Source organism: Ceratotherium simum, chromosome 16 (assembly GCF_057802395.1).
Source record: "Ceratotherium simum simum isolate JZ-2026a chromosome 16, ASM5780239v1, whole genome shotgun sequence".
In the NCBI taxonomy this organism is placed as follows: Eukaryota; Metazoa; Chordata; class Mammalia; order Perissodactyla; family Rhinocerotidae; genus Ceratotherium; species Ceratotherium simum.
Window position 1 is genome coordinate 38,500,470 of NC_141915.1, and position 17,136 is coordinate 38,517,605.

Sequence of the window (17,136 nt, forward strand, 5' to 3'; positions counted from 1 at the left end):
CGACCATGAAAAGGCTTTGGGAGGCAATCTGCAAGCTTTAATTTTTTCTTCTCATGCCTTCAAACAAAATTTAAAAACTGTTTGAAATTAAACTCCAAAAATAGTACATATTTTATTTTCTAACAAGTTGTGTCTACAGAATGTCTTTTGATATGACGATGAGTGAGAAAAGAATTCTTTCAAAGGTTTTGTAACTTGGATTCTTTCTGAGAGCAGTTTGCTTATTTACCTTCCGTTGCCCCTTTGTTTATTGAAACCAGGATATGCTTTGTTCCTTTGAACCTGTTTCAGTGTCCCTGCCATTCTGGGTGTCTCCATTCTGTGGCTTTGACCTTTTGGGGGTTGGAATTTCCCAGCACAGAGCCTGCTGATGTTGTTGAAACACAGAGTGTGGGGCTCCCACAGGCCTGGCTGGCATCAGTCAGCAGGCACTTTTGCACTGAGTGATACTAATTCCAGCTTGCCCAAGCAACTGTAGTTGCTTTTCTTTTAATAGCATCGTCCTCTTTTTTTCTGTTCCTGTACCCAGCCTAAAATTTCAGAAGCAAGAAGGGTGGTGGTGGTGGGTAGGAAATAGAGATTGCTATTCAACCTGATGGTCCCAGCTTGAAGTAAATGTCAGGAGTGATAGGCCTGTCAACTTTGATCCCAGCTTTTGCCTTCTACTGACCAGCCTCTCAGTTGGAATTTGGGGGGGACCCCTCGGAACAGCCTTTCTGAACACTCACCTTCAGGATACTGCTAGATGTGCTGAATGAGTATCTCCCATTCCCAGCAGGGATGCTTTAGATTCTTGCCCTTCACTGAGAGCCTCATACCTGGGATTGTCCACTTGAGTCCAAGCAAAGTCTCTAGCTTGGCATTTTTCATTGGACTGTGCTGAAGAGCAAGACTCTTAGCTGTTAAGAGTGATGCTAGGGAGGCCCTCGGCAAGGGGGGATAGACTCTCTTGAGTGTGAAATATGGTAGTGGCACTTCTGCAAATGGAAATCAGCAGTCCTTTGTGGAAGGGAGCTTTTGCACAGAACACGTTTATGAACTATAAAGAAGCCCCATTTCCCTTCCCTGGATTCTTTTCATAAGGGAAATTGTGGTTAGCTGCATTGTTCACTCTGAATATTTCTCTCGGTTTTCATTCTTGAAGGACTGCCACCCACTCCAGTCCAGCTGCTCTATCCTGTGTCCCGATTCAGCAATGTCAAATCCCTCCAGCACCTTTGCAGATTCCGAATCCGACAGCTCGTCCGGATAGATCACATTCCGGATCTCCCACTGCCTAAGTACAATGGGGTCTTTAGGGTTGGGGCAGGAAGAAGGGTTAGTTACCAGTGTTAGTGAGGCCTGCAAGCTGCTTGCACAGGCAGAGCCTGGCAGTATTCACAGGCATCATCCTTTCACTTTTCCTATGTCTTAGCACCTAACTCTAGAACTGTCACTTTGCAGCCAGAAGAGAGGAAGGTGTGTGTGGGTTGGCCTCCCTTCTGCAGTCTCTGTGAAGGGTGGAGGGAGGGAGACAGAACTATAAGTGAGAAAATGGGCGGCAGAGAATCTGGTGTAGTCTCAACCATATAGGGATTGAAAAGAGGGAAGAGTTGAACAAAGCTGGTCTTTCGTTTATCGTCTATGTAAATAACACTTTGTGTGTATCCCTCTTGTGTTTTTCACAGACCTCTGATCTCTTATATCCGAAAGTTCTACTACTATGATCCTCAGGAAGAGGTATACCTGTCTCTAAAGGAAGCGCAGCTCATTTCCAAACAGAAGCAAGACTTGGAACCCTCCACGTAGCGAGCAGCCCCCTGCTGGTCACCACCAAGGGTATGAGCTCTCTGCCTCACTGTCCAGCCAGGTCTCTTCCTGAGCAGTTATCATCATGCATTGGGCCTTGTCCCCCTCCCCTCCACCCCATGTATACCCCTGATCCAGGTATCTGCCCACAGAGTTACCACATCTGATAATGGAGTCCTCAAGAGGGCACATACCCCAATTGGGAGAAGAGCAGATGGACATGAGAGGCTTAAAGAATATTTGCCAAGCAACATGCAAGTCATCACTGAGTATAAATAAGGAGGATACACAAGTGTAGCTAAGTGTGCAGCCTTCTCTCATACTTTGGCTGCTCTCCCTGATACTGCACAAATGATACATAAAATGGGAAACCAAAGGGAAAAACAATTTCATCAAAGGGAAGGCAAACATGCCTTTAATTGCAATAGGCATGCACTTCAGTGAGACTCCACTGTGTCCCATGGCTTGGAACATGGGGCTGAGGAGAAACAGCTCGCTCTGCTACTTAGTCCCACTTGGGCCACTGAAAAGCAAATCATTCAAAATAATAACTGAATTAGCCAAGGAATTCATTTATCTGAGAGGCTATTCTCCCATTGCTATACTGAGTTCTACTCATTTGTTTCCCCATAAAATATCTTGGAATACTAGTTTGTGCAGATGAATTCTAATGAGTCTTTTAAATTGCATTAATGTGAACATTGAAAGGTAGAGGAGAGTAGGGAACAGAATTGCAGAGTTGCAATTTGGTAGTGTGGGTTACCTGCACAATCCCACATTCTAGTGACCTACTGTGGGGTACAGTGCCCTCCATCTTTCCTCTTAGTGTGGAGTGTCCTTTTTAGACATTGAATACTTCTGCTTCTCTTCTAACCTTCTGTGTTCCCCACTCCCATCCCCCACACAAAACAAACTAAGGGGAAAAACCCACAGGAGCAATGGCCTTAGAATGAAAAGGGGGCTTTAATCTCTGCACCATCTCTGCTCTCTTCATAATGGGAGAGAGTGACAATTGGCACTTGTCACAATTGTCAATTATTTATATCCCATGGGTTTTCTTGAGCCATGGCTAAGGTGAACCCAGCTGTGTGTCTCCTCTTGGCTCTGAAAGTCCCTGATCCTGTGCTATTGGGGGAAAGCACGTGAACTGGGCTAATAAGGATTAACAAGGGGAGAAAGAATGAAGAAGAGAGATCAAGAAATGGTAACTCTGGGAGGCAGTAGAGTTTTAACTTAAAGGATCCTGGATTGGGTGTACAGTCTCTTATCACATCTTCAGTTATATCAAGTTGTATGCCCTTGGAAGTGACTCCTAAAACATCTAAATGCTCTAATATCTAGGAGGATTTCTCTACTTGCTGGCTTTGCAGTTGAGATTAAGGTGGGGAGGTAGAAGGGAACTAGGGAGGCCCACCTACCCGACTGCACCCTTGAGGAGTAATTAGGACCCTTCAGTTAGAGCACCACTTCTGCAGGTGCTGTGCCCTAGGAGGAACCCAGGTGACCAGGAGTACAGTCAGAGAAAGGCTCAGGATGGTGGAGGGCTTCAAACTTCATCATATGGGGAATAAATGGTTAACACGGAGCAGAGAAATTTTAGGGTAAGAGGAACTTGATAGCCAAAGTAGTTGGTGGATTTTCCTAAGGAAGAGTGATTAAACTTTCTCTGTGTTGTTCCAGGGGGCGGGACAAGGACCACATGGATGTAAGTTATAAGGAGTTGGATTTCAGTCCAGCTTTAGAAGAGATACTCCATTTGGAATGGTTTTCCACAGGAGTTAGTGAGTGCCCCGTTTGTTTCTTCACTCAGCAGGTATCTCTGTATTTGTTAAGTACCCAGTGTGAACTGGGAAGAGAGTGCTGAGCAAGATAGTCAAAGGCACTGTTCTCCCTGAGCTGCAGTTTTCACAGGCAGAGACAGACAGCAAACATGTCAATAAATGAATAGGTTCATTTCACTAGACTGTACATGTTATGAGGAAAATAAAGCTGGGTGAGATTTATTGATTAGTGGTGGGATACTACTCAAGTTTGGATGATCTAGGAAGGCTCCTGTGAGGAGGTGACATTTCAGCTGAGATCTGAATATTAAGGAGTCAGCCATGAGAGGATCTGCGAGCAGAGCATTCTGAGCAAGGGGTCCTGTAAGTATAAAGGCCCTGAAGTGGGAAGGGGCATGATGTGATCAGGGATAGGCTGGGGGTAGATTTGTCATGAGTGTGGGGATACCATGTACTGGCAAAGGATTGAACTGAATTCCCAGGCTCTCTTTTTGCTGTGACACTGGGGTTGTTGCCTGCGGCAAAGAACAAGCATCATGCTGTACTCGCTCCTGATTTAGACCTCTCCACCTAGGATCCCTTGAAAAAAAGTAACAACACTTCTCAAGGGAGAGGTCTTTAAGGTGTGAAATTTGGCCCTTAAGACTTCTTATTGGTCAGGCCGATTTTAATTTGGGAGTTCTGTGCATGCTGTTACCTGGGGAATTTCATGCCAGGGTGCTTGGAGTCAGGACAGAGTAACAGCTGCAACGGTGCCCTTCTTTTTTTTTTATTTTTATTTTTTACTATTATTATTTGTGTGTGTGTGTGTGGGAGGAAAATCAGCCCTGAGCTAACATCTATGCTAATCCTCCTCTTTTTGCTGAGGAAGAGCGGCTCTGAGCTAACGTCTATTGCCAATCCTCCTCCTTTTTTTTCCCCAAAGCCCCAGTAGATAGTTGTATGTCATAGTTGCACATCCTTCTAGTTGCTGTATGTGGGATGCGGCCTCAGCATGGCCGGAGAAGCGGTGCGTCGGTGAGCGCCCGGGATCCGAACCCCGGCCGCCAGTAGCGGAGTGCGCACACTTAACTGCTAAGCCATGGGGCTGGCCCAACAGTGCCCTTCTTAAATCACAGGGTAGAGCAGCACTGGCCTTTGTGATTATATGTCAACCCTCTTTAATAGCCAGAGGCCGCAGAGACCTGCAGGTGTTTCTAGCCACGCTCACGACGGGTACTCCAGGGGCTCAGTTCCTTTTTTTTGGTCCCTTAAGCAGGTTGCCCTTTGGGAGGAAGTGGGGAAAAGAGTGGGTGGAAAATTAAGGATAAAAGGAAAGAGGGAAGTTAGGCAATGTGGTAGGATATATTTATTAGTTATTTTAGGGCCTTTTTTTTGACGTCCGTATTGTAGGCTGCTCAGGCCCCCGTGACAAAGGCCGTTGCTACGTCCCCAGCCAGCTACAGTGTTTGTGGAAGCGTTTGGCTGTCCAGACTCCATTCTCCTTCTTAGCTGTACTTCTTCACCTCCAGAGGCCAGGCTCTTCTTTCACTCCATTTTGGTTCCACTCTGCTGAACCACTCTAATTTTTTCCCCTTTTTTACCTAGGCATTTGGTTGCCAAGCTCCAGTTTTGAAGAACCAAATGAAGCCACCATGAAAAGAGGAGTGAGGAAAGGCAAGAGGGAATAGGAAGGGTTGGGATCCTCTGCGCAAAGACTCTGGTTCCCCTCGTAGCCCTGGGGCTTGGAAGAAGCACACAACCGTACTCTCTGAGTGGGGGCTCCAGCTTTCACATCCAGACCCTGTGGTATCCCTGAACTGGATGAGCTCCTTGGAAAACTGGAAGAAGTCTCAACACTGTTCCTTTTTCAGAAGTTTTGTTTTGGATATTTGCATTGATCAGTATGGAAAATTCACCTTAAAGGCAGCTGGAGTTTGTGCCCGTTGGATTGAAAGTGGTGCCAAGGGTGAGCAGGTCTGAAGGCAGGGAGGGGAGGAGAGGGGCTTGCCAGTGACAGTCATTCAGCTGGTGCCAAAGGCAGAATGCAAGTCTTCACCACTGACCTTGAAGAAGGGAAGAGAAGGAGTCGGAAGGGCAAATCAAGTTGGGAGTTTCTGAGGGATGAGAATCTGCTTCTCTTTAAGCAAGGGGAGCTTCAGTAGGAGCAGGAAAGAGAGGAAGGTGGGTGTCTCAAATAGAAGATTACTGGACAAAAACTGGCAAATGGCCTCTCGGGGGGGAAGTAGTGACTCCTTGCATCCTTTCCTTCCAGGTTTGGGAAACTGATTTCAGGATCATCTCTCGTACAGTCTGTGTTATGTTTGTTTTATGAATTCCTAAGTTCTGTGACCTCAAGTTAGCCCCGTTCTTCCTCTACCCTCAACTCATTCCCCTCGAGATAACTGTACATTTCACTCTGGTCATGGGAACGTCATTTCTGTTGCTTCCACCAGCTGTCACGGTACCTGAGCAGTTCAGAGCTCCAGTCATGTGCTGCTGGAGTTAATGGAGCATGCTTCCAGATTCTTAATGGCAAACTGTACCCATGACTTAGGAGTCAGTGTTACTTACCTCCATATGTCTGTCAGCTAGTGAGAGGAAACGTGGAGGCAGGTGAGAAAGGAAGCCATTGTCGTTGTGCTCTTCCTAAACAAAGCTCTCTAGTGTCTCAGCCTTAATGGGATGTCCTTGGATCAGTGAGGAGGAGAGCATTACATTTCACATTTTTAGCTTTATCACTGTCGTCCCACTTCTGGGACGGGAGGTAGCAAGGGCTTCTTAATTTTCCTGTGTTCTTTCTAGCAACCCAAACATTTTCCTGAGTCAGATCCTATTTGCCCTCCTTTCACTGGGAAGTCTGTCAGATGCTGATTTGAGAGTTGCCTGTCTGCTAGGTGGAAGTGGAGGAGGAGGGAGAAAAACTCCAGTGCTTTTCAGTGGTCTTGAATTTTTTCTGAAGCGGGCCATTGTCAAATCATAACATTGAGTTTGCTCTTCTATGGAGTTACTCTGGGGAAAGGTTTTCTATTAAGGTGTGAAAATTGAGCTATTTGGTCTTTATTACTCTTTTGCAGTAAGTGTTCCATTAGACTGCTTTTGGTTCCCCTATGCTTATATCTGCCTCATCTCATGAGATAAATAATATTGTCACGTTTGTAGTTTCCTGGTTCGGGGAGAGACCCATGTCTTGGTAATATATTAGGACTGCCTCCTCTGGCATTCTGCCTTACCTTCTGCGTGGAATGACCAGTCTTCCTCCTTGTAGCTGAATTGGGAGGAAACTTGCATAGTTTTAGGAAACTGGCTGTAAAGAGGTGGCCCACAAAATGAGCTTTGTAGCATAAACACAGCCCACCTCTGATTTGTCATGAGGTACCTCTTCTCTCCTTGGCTTCCATGGTTGTATTACCAGCCAGTTAAGACTGTGATCCCAGAAATTGGCTTAACCCGTGAGTCTTGCCTATTGAGGGTGCAGATTAACTTGCATCTGCAGGAAGTGCCACCCCACTGTAGAGCCTGCCGTCTGCAGTCCATTGGGATCCTCGAGTGGCTGGTGTGCAGCCACCTGGGATCTTTTTTTTTTTTTTTTTTTTTACCATTTCTGCCACCCATCATTTTAAAATTATTTTTTAGTGTGTGCTTGCCTGGCTCTGGGCTAGATACTGTGGAAAACATAAGAGGTGGAAGACATGCTATCTGGCCTAAGGGAACTTTTAGGTGACTGCCACACGTGAAGCAATTGGAGAATGACGCAGTGTGGCAGAGAGAACCAAGGGCTGTCTTTAAAGAAATTCAGAGTGGATAAGATCAGGCTAGACCCAATGGTCTAGGAAAGCTTTGTGGCGGTGAGGCTTTGGGTCACAGGCGAGGGCAGGACATAGGCGAGGGCAGGACAGTGTGATGAGAAACGTCAACAAAAGCAGGAGGCAGAATCTGCGTGGCGTGTGCTGAACAGCGCACAGCCCCAAGTGCTCAGCAGCAGCAGCAAAGAATCCTTTTTCAGTGCTGCGGTCTCGACCGAAACTTCCCAGTCCTCAGGCAGGTTTGAATGATGAGGGGTTACGATGGTGAGGTGGAGCCCAGAGCCAGAGTCAGCCGGTTCCTGCTGATGGCCTGGGAACTCACTGCTCTCAGCGCAGCCTGGGTGAGCCCCTGCACCCCTTGTTTCCATGGGAGAATTCACACACTCAGGTACAACACCAAACCAGCTGAGGAGGCATGACCCAACCTCATCACCGTCTCCCTTCTTCTCCTGGGAAGGGCGGTGTTTACCTGTGTCCATAAGCTGTCTGTGCATTAGTCACAGCCCAGGCTGTAGCCTGGTCCTTCCCCAGTAGAGTGGGCTACAAGACAGAGTTGCACAAGAGAAGACAGGCTCTGTCAGGATATGAGGAGGAAGAGCCAGGAATGGGGCAGTTGGCTAAGGTACCAGCCTGAGGTACCGGCAGGAGCAACTGGCCGGTCAGCACTTCCCCTTCCCCTCTCCTGGGTGGGACCGCCCCTCCTTTGCCAGTTGTGTGTAGAGCTCATTGAAATGAATCTACAGAGGGAACTCATTCCTTTTTGGTGGTTGTATTTTAATGTCACAAACTGAAGAGGGTTCTCCCTTCTTGGGACTCATGGTTGATTTCTTAGCTATGGACGGGTGATGTCAGGCCCTGCAGGCCCTCCCTGTGTAACGCTCACTTGTTTATGATTGATCTACTGTAGCCTTCCTCGGGACAGGCGCAAACCACTGTGAGCCAGTGACAACTACTGCTACAACTCACTGTTACTTGAAGTGTGTGTGCTGTGTTAGGAGCACGGGAGTAAGGAGGGCGGGAGCTTTGGTGTGGGGACTAGATCAGTGGGTGACAACTGGGAGTTTGGGACCATTGGCAATGACCTTGGCCTGGTCGCCTGCCTGTGCCTAGATATAGTGAATGTGACACCCTGGAACGGGAGCTGTGGACTGCAGCACCAGCCTCCGAGAGGAAAGGCTTGGCGGGGAGCTTGCTACCATGGTTTCTACTCCTCCTTTGCTACTCTTCACTGGGGCTGATTTTGTAGGCCCCTTATTGAGGTTCGGAGTGATGTGGAGATAGCTGCAAACACCCCTACCGTGCACACCAGGAAGACCTGGGGAGTGGGAGGGGGATTAGTGCTCCCAGATCCGGGTGTGAGAGGCTGGCATCGAGCCGGATCCCCTGGGGTGCCTGCCTTTTCAGCCCTCACCCCATGCCCATGAAGAGTATGGCCTGCTTGAAGCCGTCGGATCCCAGCAGGAAGTGAGATAGGAGGAACTTTTCCCCTAGGTTGGATCCTTCCCTGCCGTGCTGCCTCTCCCTTGGCTTTGAGCCCTGAAGTTGGAGGACTAGGCACGGGGATATAGCTCTGTGGCTGCTGGAAGGAGTCTGAAAGTATGTGTGTATGTGCGCCCGTGTGTGTGTCTTCATTTGCAGAAGTCTTGCCACCATTTGGGGTGTTGAGAGCATCTCCACTGGGGGAAGACTTGCCATTTTTTTTCCACTTTGAAGAGAATGACATGCCCCCTGTCCCTAAGGGAAGAGCTTTTGAGTTAGACATTTTCCCTATGGGAATCCTCTTGGTTTGGTTTGTGGGAAAGGGGGGAATGCATAAGTGATTTTTATCTCTAATCGTCAACACAGCTCTTCTTACACTGAATTTGTGCTATTGCATACATGTACCCATCTTTCTTTTCACTGCAGCAGTGTTTATCAGTAGTTCTAAATGATTTATTTGCTCCTGGGGAGTAAAACCTTTTTTATTAAAAAAGGAAAAAAAAAAAAAAAAAAGAGAGAAGTGTGACCCCCTCCCCGCTATGACAGCTGTAGGATTGCTGGGCCACAAAGCTCAAGAAGGCAAAGTCAAGTCTGCCAGTCCCCGCGATCCATCCTGTTTTGACATTGGAGCCTTCATGCTCAGCACAAAATGACAGGAGGCCTTGAGAAGATGGAGAGCAGAGCCTTTCGAGGAGTGAGGTGGGGGCCGGACCACTGAAACAGGGGCACTGGAGACTCAGGTGCTGCAGTTAGAAAAATAGAGGAAAGAATTGTGTTTAGAATATTGACTCTCTAATCTGCCAGGGAAAGACCTTTCTTTACATCAGATTCCGGATTGTCTTTGTCCTTTTCATCACTTCCTGACCTTCCTGGTAGGTACCTGCCGCCCAGTTTCTCCCTATTTCCTTTCCTCTCTACCCCTTTTCCCCGCTTCCCATTCCCATCTACCTCCCAGGAAGCCAGTCGTGCATGCTGAGTCTGTGACATGCCTTCATGTCCATTTTGCCCATTTCATCTCATTTAGAGGCTACCTGGAACTGCTCCCTCCCCTTCCCACCCCTCCTTGGCCATGCCAGGAGGCATCAAGGGGCAGGCAAAAAGCAGCCAGCCATGGCGGGAAGACATGAATGTCTGGTTGCAGCTGGACTGCGATAGTAGTTGCTCCTGGAATTAGAGTGCAAGGAAAGCTTAAAGACACTCTTGATCAGAACCCAGGATAACCCCAAATCACACAGCCCTGCTCAGAGCTGCGTCTGAAGCCCCTTACTCAGCTCAGGTGGAGGAGGAAGCCTGGTCTGACTACTCCATCCTTGGTGCTCCCTTAAACAGGGACCTGCCCCTCACTGCTAGGCCCAGAACCTTTTCCAAGGGACAAGCATAATCCAGGCACTGCTCTGTGGGCAGGCCAGTTGTTGGAATGCCCAAACTGGTGCTGCCCGTGGCGCAGCCACTGCCGTACGCTTTCTGGTGGTTTTTAAGGAACTCATTGAAAAGGGCGTCGTTCTGGGCTCCAGTGGTTGCAGTTCTTCACCAGAAGGGGAGCCATACGCCCTGCAGCCACTTCTGTCCTCTTCAGCCACCCGCCCTCCTCCAAGCCAAAGCGTGGCCTGGCTTTTGTCTTCCCGTTTAGTTTTCCTCCTTTCCTCGCCCTTTTTGTGCTTAATTTATTAAAATAGTTGCTGTATAATTTATTTTCATAAACTATAAAAAATTACTAAATGGTTAAAATAGACTTGCAGGCCAATCTTAAATGGGGTGGGAGGGTTTGAGGGTGGGGTGGGGAGAGGGAAAGATGTTTTGATATAAACAAAACAAATGCACTTTGGGTGTGTTTTGGTATTTTTCTGGGGATAGAGGGGTGGGTGTTGGGATGTCCCTGTAGATTAGTTCCAGAGTGGGGTGTCTGTATATACTGTATTAATAGGCATGTTTGACTCTTGTAAAGGGACGTTAGTAGCTGCTGCAGGTCCTGTTTGGAAACCCATGTACAATTCCCGGTTTTTTGTAAGTGTCAGTGCGGGAGACATTTGACTCTTGTGTTTGTATCTCCTTTTTATGATTGCTGTACTGACCCATGTCTTTTTGGGGAGGGGCAAACAGATTTGAAATAAAAATGTTTAGAAATTATTTCATGTTATTTGGGTGTGTGATTTTCAATTCCCCTCCCATCTCACATGACTCCTTACACCACCACCACCCACATAGGGTCAGATGACCCACCCCTGGCAGCTGGGGAATCCCTGTGCTGTCGGCCAAGCAGAGTGCCTCCAGGACTGGTCTTGTCACAATTAGAGATGTTGAAAGCTTCCTGAGGCTGATGGCCGTTGCTCAAAGCTGCTTTCTCCTTCCCTAGGAAGTGTAGGAGAATTCCAGAGAGCTTTCTGGGGCCAGGTGCCTGTGGCCTTTTTGCCTTGGTGAGCAGTGGTGTGGGGCTCTACACAGAGAGAGTTCATATTTCACTGTAGTAGTCATTCCTAGTATTTATCTAGGCTGGCAGTCAAGGTTTTTTCATAAGTTTAACCTGCATCCCTCCTGCCTTTCTAGCCCATTCCCTCTTGAGCTGCACTCTTTGGAGAGTATAGGACCAGATATGTTTCTCTGATTGACAACTGTGTGTACTTGGAGCCACTCAAATCTCCCCTCGTGACTGTCCCACCCAGTCCCTCTCCAAGTTCCCCACTTAGAGGCCAATGTACCACCGCAGCACTTTTTGGGGAATTTTCTGCAATTTCACTGCATTCTCAGAGTGGGAAGCATGCTGAGTGAGATGAAACCCTAGTTCTCAGGAGTGACATTTTCATAGGACTGATTAGAAGTGCCTCAAAGAGGGAGTCTTGGAATGCCCACTTGCCCCAGTCAGCTCATTCTTAAGTCAGAGGTCCATGGTAGGATGAAACAGTATAATACCAATTCTGATAGCCATTCTATGACAGCATGAAGCCCTGAGTAAAGTTTTCTTCCCTTTTGGAAGAAAAGGTGCTCCAAGCTATGAAGTGGGAACAACATAACAAGGGAAAATGCTTAGCTCAGAATCAGCAATTCAAATGCTCTTATGACCACCATTTGGAAACAGTTTATCAATCATAAGGAATCTTTGCTAACACCATCAGTCAAGAGTGTTAGTGTGCATTTCTTGAAAGTAGGGACATAGGTTTTCATCATTTCAAATCAGCATCATTCATGTTAGTGACAATTTGTTAGGTTAGGAAAGATAGATATTAGCCCCCTTTGACTTGGGTGATAAAGCCTATGGCAGGAAAGGATTCTTTTGGAAACAGCCCAAAAGAAATAAATAAAACTACTACCTCCCACCCTTTTCACCCCCAAAACCTGAAACCATCAACTTCATGTCCTGTGTTCCCTGTCTACTCCTTTCAGCCACCACTTTCTATCACAAAGGCTGTTGCATCTCACCTCTCATCACGTACATACCTACTTGATTGAAACTTACTTGAATTCAATTATAAGCACATGGCAAATAATTGTGCAGGAAATTCCCTCCTCCATTCCATTGTGTGTCCCTCTGATTGAGGATGAGATGAGAAAAGAAAATTTTCTGTCTTGATTCCCTCTAGCCTCTCACAGTGTGAGCATCTTGTGCTTAATGATTCTAGTGCCTATTTGTGCCACGTGGATTCTGAAGACCAACCATTTTCATCTGGTACTCAGCCAAAGGCACAAGAGTTGATGCCAGCTCTGAAGAAACACTAGCTGGGTTATCACTGATCTCTAATGGAGCCCCTTCCCAAGAGAGTTTCAAGAGGAATTTTGATTGCAGTTTTATCCCATGCACTGATCCCCATTTAAGCTGTGACTTCATCATGCATTTCTCCTCAATGCCATGTCCTAGTTTAGGTGTCCCCCCACCTTTTTTTTGGGAGGAAGATTAGCCTTGAGCTAACATCCGTTGCCAATCTTCCTCTTTTTGCTGAGGAAGATTGGCCCTGGGCTAACAGTCGTGCTTATCTTCCTCCACTTTATATGGGACGCCACCACAGCATGGCTTGACAAGCTGTGCGCCGGTCCGCGCCTGGGATCCGAACCCGCAAACCCTCGGGCTGCAGCAGCAGAGCGTGCAAACTCAACTGCTACACCACCGGGCCAGCCCCTGTATTCCCCTTTTTTAACCTGGACAATTCAGCAATTTCCCAACTGGTCTTCCTGCTTCCTGTTTCCCCTCTCCAGTCCTTCTAAAATTCCTTCCAAAATGAAGATGTGCTCAAGTCACTTCCTTAGTTTAAAACCATCAATGACTTTCAACCTAGAGCAGAAAATCTTCTCAACTTAACATTCAAGGCTGTTACTCCTTCCCCTGCTGCACAGGCTGCACTCTGGTTGCAATGCATGACTCGAAGTCCCCAGATCATGGCATCCCTTCTCCTGCCACTACACGTTCCCTCATGCTCTCCCCTCTGCCTGAAGGACCCTTACCTGTCACCCTCTTCATCTGCAAAGCTCCTGCTCATCCTTCAAGGTTCTGCTCCAAGGTCACCTCTGGAATTTTCACCAGCCAATCCCACCCAAACAAATGGTCCTTCCTCTATTAAGATATTTGTTCATGTGTCTGCCTGTGACCTCTGGTCTGTGAGGGACAGAGCCTGTGTCCTGCTCAGCTCTCTCCCTGCCACAGGGCTGGCACAAGGTGGTGGTGGTTAAGGAAATATGAGATCAGCCCCCTTCCTGGGGGTGCTTGTTTTCCTGGTCAGCCAGCGTTAAGCCTGGATTTTCACCTTTCACGCAGGACAACTTGATTGTATAAAAGTAGGGTTTTTTTTTAGCCCCACTAAATGTCAGTTTTCTTCAGAATTTTCTCAATGGATTGAAGTTTTGGTGGTTGGAGGAAGAGTATGAACTATGTGATATGATATGGCTGTAACTCAAGATATTACAAAAGTGGGACATGGACCATTTCCTCCTGGTGCCAATGCTGAATTCTCACTTAACAGAAACCCTGCATTTAAACAGAGCTCAGCTCAGACACTCTTCTTTACATCCTGAGCTTCTCATCTCCTCTCATGAGGTGTCAAGGCCTGGCTTTTCCCCTGCCCCCTTCTGAGAAACTTGGCTTGTTTCTGGGCCTTTATTCTGCAGATCAAGGGGTGATTGGACAGGTGGGAGAATAGGAGAGGCTAGCTGGGTTTATACTGGGAAAGAAACGTAAGTGTGGGAAGGGGAAAGCTGAGCTTGGGATGAGTTTGGAAGGTCTGGAATGGGATAGGAGAGTCTGGCAGCAGCTATCCTGTGTGAGGGGTTGATAGAATCAAAGAAGATTCCAGGAAGTTTCATTGTGCATTAGGTGTCCTTCTCCTAGCGCCCCTTCCCTGCAGCTGCCAGCCTCCCCCCTGCCCTGTTGTTGATGAAAAAACTGCACCAGAGATAGACATCCTTTTCTTCTGGATGTGGGCCTGTTTCTTTGAATGGGACACCATGTGTAGCAGTGACTGCAGGCCCAGCTTTAGACATGTTCCACTCTTATTGCACATGGAGAGTGGGTTCTGTGTCTTGTCTGCCTTCTGCTCTGTCCCTGACCCCCACCACCCAGTGCTGTGCCAGCACACCAAGAGATGCCCCCGTGAAGGTTTGCTGAAAATGATGGAGTAGGTCACAGACAGCCAGGCCAGGAGGGGAGGTGCCGTGGGGGAGGGTCCTCTGGGCTGGAATCACCTTTGGGCCTGAATGGGGGGCAACCATATTGGAATGGGAATTCACACGGGAATTCTCACAGGAAGCAGTGCCGGCAAGGGGAGACCCTAGAGTGCCTTGTGGAGTCTGGAGGAGAGGCAGCAGGGTAGGCTGCAGTGGTTCCCAGCCAGGCAGGGTTTTTGTGGGCCTGAATCACTTGGGAAAACTTTTCAAACCTCACACTCACCAGGAGACTAAGACACCTTCCTAGAATCTCAAGGGGTGGGGTGGGGGATGGGGGTGGTAAGGATGGTGGACAAAACTTCTCAGATGCACCTGATGGGTCCTTTGCCTCCTCCCCACGCCTACACCCACTTGTAAACACTCTAGGGAGGACCCCGCCCAGCATCTGCAGACCTGGGTCTCAGCACTGGCTCCCACTTGCTAGTCCTGTGATCTTGGGCAATCTATTTCTGCTCTCTTGGTCGGTCTCCTCTTTAAAAGAGGGAGAGTATTTTTACGTACCTTGTGTGAGTAATGAGGTAATGCAGGTAAAATGCCTGGTACCTCTTCAGCACTCGGTAAATGGCCACAGACGCTAATTAGTATCGTCATTGTTAGCAGAATTTTGAGAAGGACTGAGAGCTTTTAGCCTTCCCAAAGGTAGAAGGAAGAATGAAAAGATTTCAGGAGCCCCCATCACTAGAGGCTGCAGAGAGGGGTGGGCTGGAGGGAGGAGTGGGAGGGTGAGCTGTGGGGCTGGTGGTGGGAGCAGGTGAAGCCAGCTGAGTTGTTGGGCTTCTCCTGCCACCTAGTGGCCTCCTCTGGGTTAGGCCAACCAACTGTCCCCTCAGATCTGGGCGGTGGGGGAGGCCGGGCTTAAATATTCCTGAACACAGTATCTCCAGTCCTCTTCTGCTGCCCCCCTTTAATGCCCTGTCCCCTCAGGGACCCCGGCCGGTGCCACACCCTCCACATGGCCCTGGTGTGTGAGACAAGACCCCTTCTCCAGGTTGAGGGAGAGGGGGAAGCCTTTGTTCTCTTGGCTCCCAGGTGGAGTGGGGAGCTGAGGCAGACACCCGGGGGGCCGGTGGAGGCCACCCTCATGCCCCACCCCACCTCCCCTGGCTTGATGACTGCTAATGGCATTCTTGCCCCGGGGGGACGCCAGGCTGGTCTCAGTGTCTGCCTTGGGTCTTATTTTTTTTATTTTTGTTTTTTTGTGAGGAAGATCGGCTCTGAGCTAACATCTGCCAATCCTCCTTTTTTTTTTTTTTTTTTGCTGAGGAAGACTGGCCCTGGGCTGACATCCATGTCCATCTTCCTCTATTTTATATGGGATGCCGCCACAGCATGGCTTGACAAGCAGTGCATCAGTGCATGCCCAGGATCTGAACTGGCAAACCCTGGGCCACTGCGCGAGCACTTAACGGCTTGTGCCACTGGGCCGGCCCCACCTGGGGTCTTATTTAATTCTATAAATATGTACTACTTCTTGCAGGCCCTGGGTTAGGATTCTCCTGAGCCTTCCCATCCCACCTTCTCTGGAGGATTTTGCCTTTCGTCTCCAGGGTGAGAGGAAGGGGAGACAGAGACCTGTCGCTGAGGCCTGCAGGTGAAGGGCCCAGTGGGGGCCTCGGAGTCAACTCAGTGTCTGGGTCTCTCTTCGTCTCCCTCCCCGCGTGGGAGGGGCCCTCCCCTCTGAGGAGGCTGCCTGGAATGACGTCCTGGTTGCATCATGTCTGATTCCTGCTGCAGAGGCAGCCCTAACTATTTGGGGAGGGGTCTGACCCTGGGTGAGGAGCTTCAGGAAGAGGCTGGGACCCACATGAAGGAGCCACATGTTGGGCTGGGAATCCAGGGTCAGGTGTCCACAGGCCCCTTGTGTCTGCCCTGCTGCCCACTGCCCTCCCCACCCCTGACGCCCACTTTCCCTCTCAGGCCCTGCAGCCTCAGCTGCACCAGGCCAGGATTGCATCATTCTTGGCTTTGTTCGCAGAGCAGCAGGTGGAGTGGGGCCTGCTGCCCGCCACCGCCCTTCCCTCTCATCTCTTTCCACTCCCTCCTGGGTAATCCTCCTCCTTCCTCCCATCCCAGGCCCATAGCACCCCGGGAGTTGTCCGCCTCACCCGGTGGCTCTCAGCTCTCTTTCCACCTTCCCCTGCTCCCCAGCGAGCCTCAGAGTCTACAGAGGAAAAGGGAGGGAGGCTGGGGGGCAGGGATCAGCACCAGGCTGGAAACAGGCCTTCGTCATTTCTGTTTCCCATACAGTGGAAGGCAGGTGCCACCCTCAAAAGGAACACCTGGTTGTAGCCAGGGTATGACCTCTCAGAATGTGGGGACAAGGTCAGAAATTGTCACCTGCTAAACTAAAGCTAATAATAATCACTATAAAGTCAATTCTTTGTAGAAAGTACCTCACTGGGCTGGCCCGGTGGCGCAAGAGGTTAAGTGCGCGCGCTCCACAGCGGCGGCCCGGGGTTCGCCGGTTCGGATCCTGGGCGCGCACCGATGCACCACTTGTCAAGCCATGCTGTGGCGGTGTCCCATATAAAGTGGAGGAAGATGGGCACGGATGTTAGCCCAGGGCCAGTCTTCCTCAGCAAAAAAAGAGGAGGATTGGCAGATGTTAGTTCAGGGCCGATCTTCCTCACAAAAAAAAAAAATTAAAAAAAAAAAAA

General features: G+C 48.9%; 1 protein-coding gene across 2 annotated transcripts in view; it reads left to right on the forward strand.

Annotated features, from left to right (window-relative positions):
- The window catches only part of SOCS7 (suppressor of cytokine signaling 7), a 30,473-nt gene extending 19,882 nt beyond the window's left edge, over window positions 1–10,591 (forward strand). For both annotated transcript variants that reach the window (XM_004434598.3, XM_004434599.3), the window contains 3 exons: window positions 1,145–1,280; window positions 1,668–1,818; window positions 5,157–10,591. In XM_004434598.3, the coding sequence (XP_004434655.2) occupies window positions 1,145–1,280; window positions 1,668–1,788 (257 nt within the window). In that variant the 3' untranslated portion in view covers window positions 1,789–1,818; window positions 5,157–10,591. The remainder of the gene's footprint in view (window positions 1–1,144; window positions 1,281–1,667; window positions 1,819–5,156) is intronic.
- Window positions 10,592–17,136: the final 6,545 nt, after the last annotated feature.